This window comes from Carassius carassius, chromosome 7 (assembly GCF_963082965.1).
Source record: "Carassius carassius chromosome 7, fCarCar2.1, whole genome shotgun sequence".
NCBI classification, from domain to species: Eukaryota; Metazoa; Chordata; class Actinopteri; order Cypriniformes; family Cyprinidae; genus Carassius; species Carassius carassius.
Genome location: NC_081761.1, coordinates 39,283,933 through 39,299,589, shown reverse-complemented (window position 1 = coordinate 39,299,589; position 15,657 = coordinate 39,283,933). Strand labels below are relative to the sequence as shown.

General features: G+C 35.2%; 1 protein-coding gene across 1 annotated transcript; it reads left to right on the top strand.

Moving 5' to 3' along the window:
• The first annotated feature begins 9,947 nt into the window (after nucleotides 1–9,947).
• Nucleotides 9,948–14,276, top strand: LOC132144195 (protein NLRC3-like). Its single transcript, XM_059554967.1, has 2 exons — nucleotides 9,948–10,230; nucleotides 12,484–14,276. Exons 1-2 carry the CDS (start codon nucleotides 9,948–9,950, stop codon nucleotides 14,274–14,276), a joined length of 2,076 nt encoding a protein of 691 aa, XP_059410950.1.
• Nucleotides 14,277–15,657: the final 1,381 nt, after the last annotated feature.

Genomic DNA, 15,657 nt, shown 5'->3' with positions numbered 1-15,657 from the left:
TTTAATCAGCAGCAAAGAACCAGCCTCATCTAATTGCATGTTCTCATGCTGTTATTGCCAAAGCATGCATTGCAAGGGATAAGCATTATAAATTAAAGTGTACAATTGGCCAACTAAATCAAACACTTATCAACCACTTAACACCTATCAAACCAAACTATTACTTTTAAATAGACATCAACATCTAAACCTCTGTTAATCTCACTAAGACCTTTTTGTAAATGTATGATAGAGATAAAGTTAATCTGGTTTATAATAAGTTGAAAATTCTGTTGAAAATTTGTTGAAAATTTGACATCTGAGCAACATTTGAGTACACATCCAATGTCCAATGGGACGCTTCCAATTTATATCTTAATTTGAATGTTAGAGGACAGTGTTCTAATAATGTTATCAATAAACATTTTCAGAATGTTTTTAGAGAATGTTATTGTTAGGGTGTACCGTCGGTGAAGGTGTAAAATCAATGATGATGGAGAAGAATTTTCAATCCAGTGTGTTTATTTTGGTGCAAAAGTGATTCCCAAGCAAAAATATATACAGTAACAAAAATAAAGCAAAATAAATATAAATATAAATTCATAAGAGTTTCACATGTATTCTGGCTATGCCAATATTCAGGCCCAAAAATACAAGGAGTGAACCCACACTCCAAACACTCTCCTGAAAAATGGCTACCAGGAGCCCTTTTATAGCGTTAGGCTCCTCCCACTTCAGGAACATACCATGTATAAATAAATGATAATTTTAAAGCAAGATAAAACTATACAAATATATTAAATAAATGGTATTAACATGCAACCTATGCATCACATTATTAATTACAAAATTTTGTCTCCACATTACAAAGAAAAATGTCAGAGAAATGATAGTTTCCCTGATTTCCCCCTGTGATGTCACTGACAATGAAAGTGCCCTTCCAATTGGGCAATTAGCAGCTTTAAAATGGCAGCCGTCGCTGCACATGGGTTTGCCAGTAGAGAGGTGACCCACAATGTGAGTATAACAGTATTTTATGTGTACATGTTAGTTTGTTACCGAGGAAATAAACTGTTAACATTTGTAAAAGAGTTTGGTGTGGTTTCTTTGAAGGTTAAATCATATAACAAAACAAAACATTTAGCATTGAGACAAAACAAACAACCAACAAAAGAAAAGAAAATTATATAAAAACATGGAACTAAGCAGAGAGCCTATCACACCACCTAAACAGAAAAATAACCACACATCTAGTATAGGATGTTAATTTGCCGGCATGTAGATTGTGTGTGTATATTGGTGTAAACTGTTTATGGGGGTACAAGTACTTCAGCAGTTCTTTCAAAATAAAAGTCCTTTTAGTCTTAGGTCACAGGCTCACTGTGACACTTATCCTAACGTTTAGCAGAACATTCTAGGAACTAAAATAAAACTGGCCCCTAAAAAACATTCTCAGAACATGTAATGTTCTTGGAACATTCTTAGTACAATAACATTCCTACCTGGGTTCTGTGCTGTAACTGTTCCAGTATGTTGAATGGATTTCCCCGCAATCAACATTCCTATGCAATGATAGCATTTCCGCATACCATAAATACTCTTCTATACTGCAGGAGTAGCACTGAATGCTTTAGCAGTGGGTTCCCGGTTTTTTCTTTTCTGAAGTGATTTTGCCATCCACAGACATGACTGCAATTAAACTTAGTTCACCTTATTTGTGTCTATCTATAACAATGTCTCAGTTTTTATTTAATTGTATTTGTAAATCATAATCTAAATTAATTAACAAACATTATAATTACTGATATTCATATTTAGGTGCAATGACATTCATTAGCAGGCACACTACTACATTTAAAATTATGACAAAAATGACAAAAACGTAAAATTCCTTTAAGTCTTGTCCAGTCACAACATATTGTACATATTTTACAAAATTGAGCCAAATAAATGAAAATGATACATTTACATAATATCAACAACAGTGCATTGGTTACAAAATACTTTAAGAGCAAACAGTGTGGATTTCTTTTACTGAAATTCAAAAATACATCACCATGTCATCAAGACATTTAAGAGTAAATCCACATAAGGATGCAATAACTACATAGAAATGAATTAAAAGGGCATCACAAACATTGTTTACTATTAATTTAGCTGTGCTGATGACATTGACTGGTGTCATGCAGTTGAATGCTGGCAGGCAGGTTATTTCAGTTTCATATAAGAAGGGTTTTTCCTGGAATAACTTTTGGAACATAGCTTACATCCTCATCTACTGACGCTAACTGTGTACATTTCTTTATTATTCAATACATATTTCTATATCCTTTAAAGACAACTGATTATTATTGAGCAATCAGTTTGGGTTCTTTCATCTGTGAGATCAGAATGTCTCCGCACGTGCTGTCTGTCTGATACTGATTATCTAACACTGTCTGCATATTTCTCCTGCCTGGAACTGCTCAGTCATAAACACTGTAATGCAGTATGCATTAGATAATATGTATGTGTGTTTTGACGACAGATGATGATGATGCTCTTGAAAAACCAGTTTTGTTTTCATGTATTGCTTCTGATTTATTTGAAGTTCAGAGAATAACATTTGCACTGATGAGTTTCAGAGGCACCAGTTCAGACATGAAACAGGAAACCTAAACCTCATTCAAGGTAAGTTAATAAATATTAAATATTTATATGGATTTAAAGTTCACTTTGTTTAAAGATCATTATCATTCATGGCAAATTAGTAAATACTACTACATAATATTTGACCTATATAGATTTAAAATTGTCATGTAGCAGTTCATATTTATTCTAGACCATCAGACAGTACTGAGCCAATGTGTCACAATAGGTTTTTTTTAATAGTTTGAAAAAATTGAAACAATTACACAACACAGATGACTGTATCTCTGTTCTCTTTATTAATATACATTTACATTTTTACATGATCAAGTTTGACTTTCTTCTGTCTTCCTGCTTTTGTGTATATCTTGTAACTTTTGTATAACACAGCAAAATCCCCAGAGTTAAATCAGCTCTGTTCAGAGTGCATATTGTCCCAATCTACAGAGAGTTAAATTAACACTGAAGCAGTGTTGAAGTTAATGAGATAATTAAGTGATTAATTAGGTGATGATTGAGCATTAATGATGAACAGCTGCTTGTTAACAAGCAGAATTACTGAATAGAAGAGAAACAAAAGAACTACAACTTTGAGGGCTTTTACACTGGGCTCGTTTGCTGCTGTCTGAGCGCGATTGTTCCCAGCGCCGCCCGCATCGTTGGTCTGCTTTCACACTTAATAGTTGTATCAAAGCCACACTGTAAAAAGTGATTCTCTATATTTATTCAATAAAATTGTGTCAAAATTTTACAAGGAATATTATTAATTAAATTTAACACATTTTAATTAAGTAGAAATAATCATTCAAAATGAGTAGAATAACATGAAAAAAATTAAGTAAAATTTACACAAAATTATTAATTTCATTGGACAAAAAAACAAAAAAACACTATGCTAAAGAATACTGTGTTATGCATGCCAGGCCAGTAGTTGGCGATCATGAAACACCCTTCGAAAACATTATACACATGCACATGACATCAGCCTTTTTACAAATTCACGTTTTTGTTGCTTACATAAATATGATACAGGCAGCATTTTCAACAGGCTGTGTCTTAAGGCCCCCAAAACAGAGTAATTAAAGACACCTAAAATTCACAAACAGAATCAAAGGGTAAATTATTGGTTACCATTATAGTGGTCAGTGTTTGCTTTAGTTGGGCTCTTGACCCTTCATGTTTTAATATCACATAATTTGCATTGCTGTTGTAACTCAGTTGTAACAGCTAGACAAACTAAGAAAAAAGATGATCAGGTGGTGTTGGTTATGCTTTTACATAATCTTTGTCTTATCTGAATGTCTGAACTCATTCAGAGCCTGATCTCTGAGTTAAATTAACATTCATTATGGCAGCCCTGTGATTCAACAATAAAAGACCTTGAATTTTCAGTGTAATCTAGAGTTTAATAATTCTGATTGAGAGAGGGGAACTTTCTTTTGGCACACAGTGACATCAAGAACGAGCGTATGAATCTCAAGAATGGTGACAAACAGCATATTCAGACGAACTGTAAGAATCACAAAACAAGCTACTATAGAATTATTGCTCATAATTTATTCATGCCGCAAAGCATGATGGGAGCCATAAATGAGTTTTGATTGGTGGCACCCAGAATGCAGTGGAACATGCTTTTTGATGGTCACCATTGTTGAGGTTCTTAGGCTGATTCTTGATGTCTGTGTGCCTAAATGAAAACACTCTTTTTTTAATAAGGTTTTGATCAGAGACGCTTCTAAGAATTTCTCAGATAATGCTGAAAACACCAAAACTTATATTGTACAACCACAGGACTCCTGTCATTGATAAAACACACCCAATCAGAAACCCAGATCAAATGATGATGCAAAAACAGATAACACCATCTGATCTCATTTCCTTCTTGGTTAGGTAGCTGCTGTATCACAACTAGCAACCAAATAAAATTTGTTTAAATTTTAAGGGTCAAGAGTTCAACTAAAGCAAACACTGACCACTACAATGGTAAGCAAATTATTATTTTTTTTCCTTCAGTGATTCTGTTCGTGAACTTTAGTTGTCTTCAATAACTCTGTTTTGGGGGCCTTACAACCTTTTGAAAATGCTGCCTTTATCATATCTATGTAAGCAACATAAATGTGAATTTGTAAAAAGGCTGATGTCATGTGCATGTGTATAATGTTTTCGAAGGGTGTTTCATGATCGCCAACTACTGGCCTGGCATGCATAACACAGTATTCTTTAGCATAGTGTTTTTTTGTTTGTTTGTTTTTTATCCAATGAAATCAATATTTTTGTGTAAATTTTAGTTAATTTTTTCATGTTATTCTACTCATTTTGAATGGTTAATTCTACTTAATTAAATTGTTTTCAATTTAATTAATAAAATTGCTTGTAAATTTTTGACACAATTTTATTGAATAAATATAATCACTTTTTACAGTGCAGGTGCGTTTGCAGTCACCTTATGTCATCGCAAACACACACAGAAAACACATGGAGAACATTTTTTTTGTTATTTTGGTGCTATTATGCACAGCATAATAATTAATTTGTATTATTTAATTTAAATTTATTTAATTTTGAAGTTGAGGAGTGTGTGGAATCAACCTTGGCTCTCTCGGTGTTGAGGAAACAATGATATCGACAGTGTTACGCATATGTGGGATACTTCATGAACAAATGCCCACCAGAGTCTGTGTTGCTTGCACATTCATGTGAACTGCGCCACAGTTCGGGAGCAACCAACCTCAGACCACCTTCTCCAGGTAGTCTCGGGTTCGGGACCCTAGTGCTCACCAGGGTCCAATGACAGTGTTCACATTAGCGATTTTTTATGCGAACTGTGCCTCGTTCTTCACTAAACTGCCAGTGTGAAAGCCTCCTGACTTCAGCCCAGAGGTGGGACTTTCAAATCACAAGTAAGTCTTCTATTCATGTCCCATATCCTCAAAGAGTTAAAGTTAATGAGATAATTAAGAGACTAATTAAATTATGATTTGTGCATTAGTGATGAACACCTGCAGTTATTGAAAATTACAGAGGATCAGACGTTGATGTTTTATTGCTTAAAATAATGCCACCATCATGGAGATTTAGTTCTTGACCCTTGAGTTAGATCTCTGTAATAGTGGTGAGTCATTTGTGAACATATTGTTCTTTTTCAATTAATCTTTTAGATGAATGAAACTTTCTTGTTTACATAATCCACTGATTCATATTTATTGTTCAATGAAGTTTCTTCCTCCACAGCACCAGAGCTATTAGCAGTGTATGTGCAGCTCGGTGAACCAGGTAGCTCTGTGAAAGTTTTATTCAACCTCGGGCCAATAGTTTTTGCGAATGAGATGTGACAGAGCATGTAGGTCAGAGTATATTCTGGCAAACCATTTAACAATCAAATTTCGCAATCGGGAAAGCAGACTGTGGGACATGCGCCTCTACCAACACACGATGGGTAACTCGCGAAGCACAACATTCTTCATGTTTTCCAGCATGATACCATAGAAAGGACGAGGTTTGATAAGTAGAAAGCGGGGCAACAGTTAAAACCTTTCAAAGTTAAAGTTCATGGAAACAGATATTAATAGACAATTTTCAGGTTTAGGCCTATAACAAAATCCAATGTTAAAGCAGAGCACCAACAATTATATCTGGAACATTACAATACTTTAGACTATCCAATATCCCATTGGGCAAAGTTACATCCAGTGGATTTCTTTATGTCTTTGCAGACTTGGAAAAAAACATCCACTGAGGAGCCAGAATGAAAGTTTTTATGACGTCTTTTTTTGACGTGTTCTGTACGTCTGATTTAGACATTCACAGAACCTCCTTACAAGGTTAAAAACTAGTTCAAAAGTGGTTAGTGGAAATATTTTCAACATCATTTAAGGTTAATTTATGCATAATTTATGATGTTTTATTAACAAGGTTCGGGAGGAGCACCTCACATACTTAGCCTAATCAACACCGGTGGACCACAATCAAGTAAACAATACCATAGTATAAATACCGCTGACTTAAATACCTACCTCCATCCATTGATGGTTTATCAGCAGTCCTCTTCCATCCCATCTCCTCACTTTGAGTTCACTTTACAAATAGACGGGGAAGGGGGGGTACTCTAGATTCAGGCCATTCCCGAGCTCGGAGCCCTTTCCCTGACAGCACGCCAAATACATATACCATACCTCAGCTAATTATATGTTAGTGTGAACTCATGAAAGACTGTTTCTGGACCAAATCAGCACTCTCAGGATGTGTTAGATTTAAACACACTGTGTTTTTCCTAAAATCAAGAAAATAAAATAATCTTTATGAATTAACTGATGATTGAGCATGCGATAGAATCAACTGCAAATCAAAGACATTAAATCTCTGAAGATCTCAGCAAAGAAGAATCATACATCTCCACAAACAGCTTCACTCAGATTGCTTTTATTCCAGTCAGACATCTAAAGAAGCTCTTATTGGGAGTTAACAGAGGTTTAACTTTTACAACTATGTATTTATTTATCATATATCTCAACAATGGTGACAATCAACAAAATGTTTCATGCTGAAGTCAATGCTGGGTAACACCATAGTAAAAACTCACATCATGCATTGTAGCATGAATAATTATTGTCACCACTGTTGAGGATCATATGATAAGTGCTCATGTCCAAAATCCTGAGCCTGTACAAATTTTTGTTTTCCCAATATTTAACCATTACAGTAATACTTGTTTAATAGGACTTTTTTTTGTAATTCAGTAATAGCTGAACACCATTTAACAAACCAAAGAGAGACACCTTCATGATGCTCACTTCAATGTCTTAGAAGAAATAAAGGGCAAACTAATTTGCTATCTTAAGCTTTTAATTCAGCACTGTGTTAATGTTTGCTATGTAACAAAACCGCAAGTGCTTAAAAGCAAATTACTTTGAATTATTAAAAGGATAAAGAGCCCCACTAAAGCAAACACTGATCTCCGTGATGGTGGCATCATTTTAACCAAAAAATCATCCGATCCTCTGTAATTCTCAATAACAGCAGGTGTTGCTGTTACTAATGCACTATCATCATTTAATTAGTCACTTAATTATCTCACTAACTTTAACTCTTTTAGGACTTGAGATTTAACTTGAGACTCGTTTGTGACTTGGAAGGAATGACTTGTGTCCTCTGCTGAGTTAATGATTGGAACAAAAATATGGCAGGAACTTTACTTTCTGACCCCTGGACTTTAAACCTCTGTCTGTAATATATCTGCTTGTTTTACACTAAAGTACATTAAAGTACATTAAACTGAATAGAAAATCAGACTTAAAACCCACACATCATGTAACTTTGCAATAAAAAAATGTATTGCATTGGTTTTTCTATTTATTTTTATAAAGAACAAATCAACCAATAAAGAGTGAGTGTATAAAGTATACATTCTATAAGAGAAACGTAACAGATAGACACACGTAACTTAATCATATTAATTTATTACAAATGTGTCAAAGAACAGTACCACAGTAGTCCAAATGACGATGCATTGCAATTGCAGTCCACTTTGGCAGAATATAATAGTAGTGCGAATAGCAGGGCGTAATTTAATTTGTTAAACGCTGAAAATACTATCCCGATCCACTCCCTTAAAGGTACAATTTGTAAGATATTTGCAGTAAAATATCCAAAAACCACTAGGCTAGTGTTATATATTTTGTCCAGCTGATTACTAACAATATCTCTAATTTTTTCAACTACTTGTAAATCATGAGAAAATTCCCATTATAAACAGTGACACGGGGCAGTGCAGTCACCTGTCAAAGATGTAGTTACCCTTTGTAACTGCCTTTATTGACGTAGAAACCACATGGCAACAGTGTGTGGACCAGAGGTGGACACTCCAGGAGTCAGAAAGTAAAAGTCCTGCCATATATTTATTCCACCCATGAGCTCAGCAGCTGATTTCACCAGAGGAGGAACCAAGTCATTCCTTCCAAGTCACAAACTAGTATCAACTTAAATCCAACTTAAGTCCTCAAAGAGTTAAAGTTTATGAGATAATTAAGTGACTAATTAAATGATGATTGTGCATTAGTGATGAACTTTGCTTAATTTTTAAATTATATGTTTCATTCTGTTTTGACGCCATTTCAAAGACTACATTTTAACAATACTACACTTCATTAAAATCTATGTGATCATTTAACCATTATCATGTAATATTGTATTTATCTTGTTTATCATGGGTCACATAATATGCTGCCAGATCTTAGCCTGATTTGGGCCACATATCACTGGACTGATCTGGGCCACATTCCCCCCACCAACAATCGGCCCTCATGTTGTTTGCAGGATCCCCGCCATGCCAACATTGCCACACATGGCCCAGCTCTGGCTGAAAGGGTTCATGCCATTGACGACAGGAGGCCAGCAGTGCCAGCTTGAGGCCACATGTGGGCCAATTCGTTTGCTATGTGGGATGTGATGACTTTTTCATCATCAACAAAGAGCTGATAACACCTGAACTCTCTTAATTTTGTCTTCCTTTGCCGCAAAAACAGCTTCACAAACACAGTTATAGCAATAAATAAATAAGAATTATCTGGCAAAATGTATGTTTATTTAACAACAAATAAAGCACAATTGATTATGTATAGTAAGAGGATCATGGTTTTCATGCTGATGATATCTAATTTATTTATGTTAAGAACTAAATACTCATATGCACATTACTGCAAAGAGTACCACTTAATGGTTAACACTAATCATGAATCATAGACAGAAAGTATACGCACAGCTGCTACTTCAAGATTTGATTCAGCAATACACAAATATTTTCTGTGAAACAGGTCAAGAGATTACTTAAAGCAAACCTTGACCACAACTATGGTGGCAGTTTTTTCCCCTTTGTCCCCAGTCAATTTCATCCAAGGCTCTGGTTAAAGTCAGATGCAGTTAATTGGTTTCTCTTTCATTTAATAATTCTGTTTGTTAACAGCAGCATCACTAATGCTCAATCAGCACTTAATTAGTCATTTAATTATCTTATTAACTTTAACTCTTTGAGGACTTGGGATTTAACTTGAGACTCGTTTGTGACTGGGAAGGAATGACTTGGTTTCTCCTCTGGTGTAATCAACTGCTGAGTTCATGGGTGGAACAAAAATACTCTGAGTTCAGCACTGCTTCAGTGTTATTTTAACTGTCTGTAGGTTGGGACAATATGCACTCTGAACAGAGCTGATTTAAAACTGGTCATCTTGTTGTGTGAGTGAATTCTGAGATGAACATGGGAAAGGAAATGCAAAGATTTGAGTGTCAAGTAGTAAAACTACTTCAGATCTTGTTCTTGTCCTGCAGCTGTGTTTCATTGAAGGATGATGGCATCTGTCAAAGAGCTGCTTGTGAACTCACTGAATGAACTGGTAAAAGATGATCTGAAGAAGTTTCAGTGGTTCTTGAACAATCATAAACCGCAGGGTATTCCAAAATCTGAAATAGAAAATACAGATGTTTTAGACACAGTGGACAAGATGGTGGAGTATTTTAGAGAAGAAGAAGCTGTGGCGCTCACGGTCAACATCCTGAGGAAGATGAATCAGAACCTTCTGGCTGAAGAGTTAGAGAAGAAAAACAAGGAAGGTAACGTTAAACTGTTTAGAAGTATTAGCACTGTAAAAAGTGATTCTCCATATTTACTCAATAAAATTGTGACAACAGATTACAAGCAATAATATTAATTCAATTCAACACATTAGAATTAATTAGAATTAATTAATTGAGATGCTTACAAGTAATCATTAAAAATAAGTAAAATATCATGGAAAAAAATAAGTAAAATGTGTTAACCCGCCCCATACCTACTCTGATTGGTTTGATCGTTTTTCATAGGCATACATGATAGGAAATGTGTGCGTAGTTGATGTACGCTGTTAAAAATAATACACTATATTTACTTAATAAAATTGGCTACCAATAGCTGCTCGCATAAAATTCTAACTACCTTTCTAATCTTTTTGTATTCTATTTTCTTTTCATTTATTATGCAATTGTGTGTGTGTGTGTGTGTATATATATATATATATATACATATATAAGACCTCTAACAATAGCTTGCTCTATTCTTTTTCCATTCTGTTTTCTTTCTTTTTATTTATTATATTATTTAAAAGCCCTTGCTACCTGTACTGTGTTAAGCTAACTGAGACTTGTTATAGCACTAATATATCATTGCTCTTTCTGTTTTTGATTGCTTCCAGTGTCCTCATTTGTAAGTCGCTTTCGATAAAAGCGTCTGCTAAATGAATAAATGTAAATGTAAAATTGTGTCAACACATTACAAGCAATATTATTTATCATTTGATCCGGTTTTCTGAGTTTGTTGTGTCTTAACAACAGTGTTTGTACGGTATAAGGTCTGGTATTTTCAGCATAATTAGAGAGATTCTTAGAAGGATTTCTGATCAAAACATTGAAAAAAGAGGGAAAAAAAAAAAAAAAAAAGAACATTTATTTCATTTAGCCCACAGACATCAAGATTCAGCCTGAGAACCTCAACAATGGTGACCATCAAAAAAACATTGCACTGCATTCTGGGTGCCACCAACCAAAACTCATTTATGGCTCCCATCATGCTTTGCAGCATGAGTAAATTATTAGCTGAATTGTCTTATATTTATTCTCACTATTTTCTTTTATTTTTACTTTTTTATGACATTTTTAGTAGCTTGTTTTGTGATGCTTCCAGTTCATCTGTTTATCTGAATATGCTGTTTGTCACCATTCTTGAGATTCATATGCTGGCTCATGATGTCACTGGGTGCCAAAAAAAACCTAAAAAAAGTTTTCTTTTTCTGACTACACGTTATTTCATAATCAGAATTTTTCAAAACTCTGGATTTTACAGAATTTCTAGGTTTCCAACTGCTCTCCTGGCATGTTTAACATAGTATTCTTTAGCATAGTGTTTTTTTTTAATGATATCAATATTTTTATGTAAATCTTACTTTTTTTTTCTACTCATTTTGAATGGTTGCTTGTAAGCATCTAATTTGATTATTTCTAATTAATTCTAATGTTAAATTTAATTAATAATATTGGATGTAAAATTAGAAAAATTGTGTACAAGTGGCAAGGTTGCTCATAATAGAAGCAACACAGTTGCAATGCTCATGCACTGCAACACGCTTGATATTTTGGATGCGTTAACCAATTTTTATTTTGATTAAATCTGGTAGTATTTGGCATTTTTGTTTGACACTTTTTTTTAAATGTTTCACAGATAGCAGTGCATTTTACTTTGTTGTCAAGTTCATAAACTGTAAAATATATTAATGGATGACGTGTCTCCACTTTATTCCACTACAAAAATTTGTAGTGATATTGATACTGACATTTGTAGCATGAGTTTGTGTAGTGGTGATCATGGGCCAAAGTAATTGTATCAAAGTCTCGACCAACCTCTATATTTAATGTAGTCATTTGATAAATGCACAAATTATTGCATTTAATGAAACAAAATAAAATATTTGTATAAGTAAAGGGTCAAGAGACCAACTTAAGCACTTAACTAAACACTGATCACCATGATGGTAATGGTAACATCTAAACCTCTGCTAACTATCAATAAGTCAATCTGGTTAGCATGTGTGATGCTGTTTTTGTAGTTGTTAAATCATCTTCTGCTGAGATCTCCAGGGATTTATTGTCTTTTATTTCAGTTTCAATTTCATTTAAAGTTGTATTTTCTATTCTTGTTGTTTATCTTTCCTGCAATGATTCTGCTTGGTAACAACAGTTGTTTGAATGTTTGTAAAGAGACTCAAAGACCAGATTATGATTTACATATAGATTTTATTAAAATAAGGGATCACTTACTCTTTTCATCCCCATCTTTTTTTAAAGATTCAACTGCAGAAAGTAAACCTGATCTTCATGATTACAGAAAGATCCGCTTCAAACTGAAGAAGAAATTACAGCAGGACTACAGGCAGATATTGGTTGGTAATTCACAGACAGGTCATCAGAAATACCTGAATGATATTTACACTGATCTATATGTGGTGAAGAATGAGACTGGAGGAACAGTGAATGAACACGAGGTGAGACAGAACGAACTGAAGATCCACCAAATTAATGTAAAGGACACCACAGTCTTGTGCAATGACCTGTTCAAAGTCCAGTATGATACTGGTCGAAGAAACCGGAAAGTGCTGACGATGGGAATCGCAGGGGTGGGAAAGACAATCTCTGTTAATAAATTCATTCTTGACTGGGCTGAAGGAAAAGAAAATCAGGACATACTCTTCATATTTCCTCTCCCATTCCGTAGACTGAATATGAATACAAAAAAGTACAGTCTCATGGGACTGCTTAACAAATGCTTCTTTAGTGGTCCTGAAGAACTGCCCTCTCTTCCTGAAGATGATGATAAAGTCATGTTCATCTTTGATGGGCTGGATGAATGTCGCTTCCCATTGAAATTTCATGATAGTGATGTGTTAACAGATGTGCATGAACAAGCAACAGTGAGTAAGATAGTTACAAGCCTGATTGAGAGACATCTGGTTCCTTCTTCTCTCATCTGGATCACATCCAGACCAGCAGCAGCCGGTCAGATATCCCGAGACTACATTGGTCAGATGACAGAGGTGCGAGGATTCAACGATGAGCAAAAAGAACAATACTTCATCAGAAACTGCAGTCCTGAGCTTGCTGGAAGCATCATCCGTCACATCAGGAAATCCAGGAGTCTGTACATAATGTGCCAAATCCCCATCTTCTGCTGGATCTCTCTCACTGTTCTTCAGCCTCTGCTTGCTCAAGGGAGCAATGACAAAACACTCACAACTCTCACAGAGATGTACACAAGCTTCTTATTCTCCCAGCAGAAACAGATGGAAACAAAATACTGTAATGATCCTGAACCTCGGCCCAAACTCAAGTCTTTTGATCAGATTGTTCTAAAGCTTGGGAAACTGGCCTTTAAACAGCTACAGAAAGGAAATGTGATTTTCTACAAAGAAGATATTGAGGAGTGTGGACTAGATGTCCGTGAAGGGTTGGTGTTCTCTGGGTTATGTACTCAGATCTTTCAGATGGAAAAGGCTGTGCCAGAGAGAAACATTTACAGCTTTGTACATCTCAGTATTCAAGAGTTTCTAGCTGCTCTCTATGTGTTTTTCAAATACAAATTCTATGGAAGGAATCAATTTCTTCAATCATGGAGGGAAAAACTGACATGGAAAGTCTCAAAAACATCATTATATGACCTTCATAAAGCTGCAGTAAACAAGGCTTTACAAAGCGAGAATGGACACCTGGATCTTTTCCTCCGGTTCTTGCTGGGTCTCTCACTGGAGTCCAATCAGATTCACCTGAAGCAACTGCTGCCAGGACTGGTGATAAAACCCAAGAATGTCAAAGACATTGCTGACTATATCAAACAGACAATAGAGACAGAGAAATCAGTGGACAGGATCATCAATCTCTTTCACTGCCTAATTGAACTGAAAGATGACATTATGGAGGGCATCCAGGAGTATCTGAGCTCAGAAAATCTTTCAGCACAGCATCTCTCCTCTGCTCAGTGGTCGGCTCTGATGTTTGTGCGTCTGATGTCAGACGAGAATTTTGAACTGCAGGAATACAGCAGATCTGAAGAAGCACAGTGGTTGCCCGTGACTCACGACAGCAGGAGAGCACTGTAACATTCAACTTTCAATCATTTATATGCAAGATTGATTTTATTTTTTCAATGGGTCTTAATTTTACAAGGCTGACAGGATGCATAGTCAAAAATATTAAAGGAGCGGTTGATTGTGATTTCACTTTTTTAACTTTAATTAGAGTGTAATGTTGTTGTTTGAGCATAAACAATATTGTCAAAGTTAAAACGCTGAAAGTTCAATGCAAATGGAGATAATGTCTTTTAAATATATGGCAGTTGAATACCTACACTTATGGCTCATAGGGACTCCAACAAGCTTCTTCCCAGGTTTGTGACATCACAAACCCCAAAATTTACATAAACCCTGCCTGTGGGAACATGCAACAAAAGGGGCGATTTTATGCTGCTTTAAGGACACTAAATGATTTCCAAATATTATCCGATATTAAATCCATAGGAAACCGCAGACATGAAGATAGTTTCAACCAATTCTTAGCCTTACAATCCTCTGAACGCACACACTAGATGATACAACCGACCGCGAGACCACACACAGCCAGAGGTGGGTAACCCAGGGGCCAAAGAGTAAAAGTCCTGCCATATTTTTGCTCCACCCATAGTCAGCAGCTGATTTCACCAGAGGAATAAACGTCAGTTATTCCAAGTCACAAACTAGTCTTGAGTCAAATCCCAAGTCTTCAAAGAGTTAAAGTTAATGAGACAATTAAGTAACTAATTAAATGAAGATTAATTAAGCATTACTGATTATCACCTGATGTTATTGAGACCTACAGAGGATCAGATGTTGATGTTTTATTGGTTAAAATGATGCCAACCATCATGGAGATCAGTGTTTGAATTAGTTGTGCTCTTGACCCTTGACTTGTTGTGTCAGATCTCTCTCTGTATGTGATGTTGAGGAGAAAGAAGATCAGTGATAAATGAGGAACATATAATCACAATGAGCTGGTTTAATTATATCTCAAATAATGTTTTTTCTTTTTTTCACATGTACAGGTTTTGAATAATCATAGTGAAACTACAACATACACAAAAAATACATTGAATAATTATGAATAATTCTTTTCACCACTGTTGAGGATCATATGATAAATGTTCATGGCTAAATGCCTAATCCCAAACTGCAGTTGTTGTTTTTTTTCTTTTCTTTCCTTAATTTTGGAGCGTTATGTTGGCATTTACGTAGTGAGATTTTTCTCTTTTTTGTGAAAATGACCTAAACTCACACACAGAGCAGTGGACAGGCAGCAGTTCTCTCTAACCACTAAGCCACAAATTCTTTTATTTAAAATTAGAGGTCATACAGTCATCAAAAGAATAAGTTACCTGCTACACTGTAAAAAATTGTGCAGTTAAATAACAGTAATTTACTGGCAGCAGGGGTGCCAGTAAAGTACTAT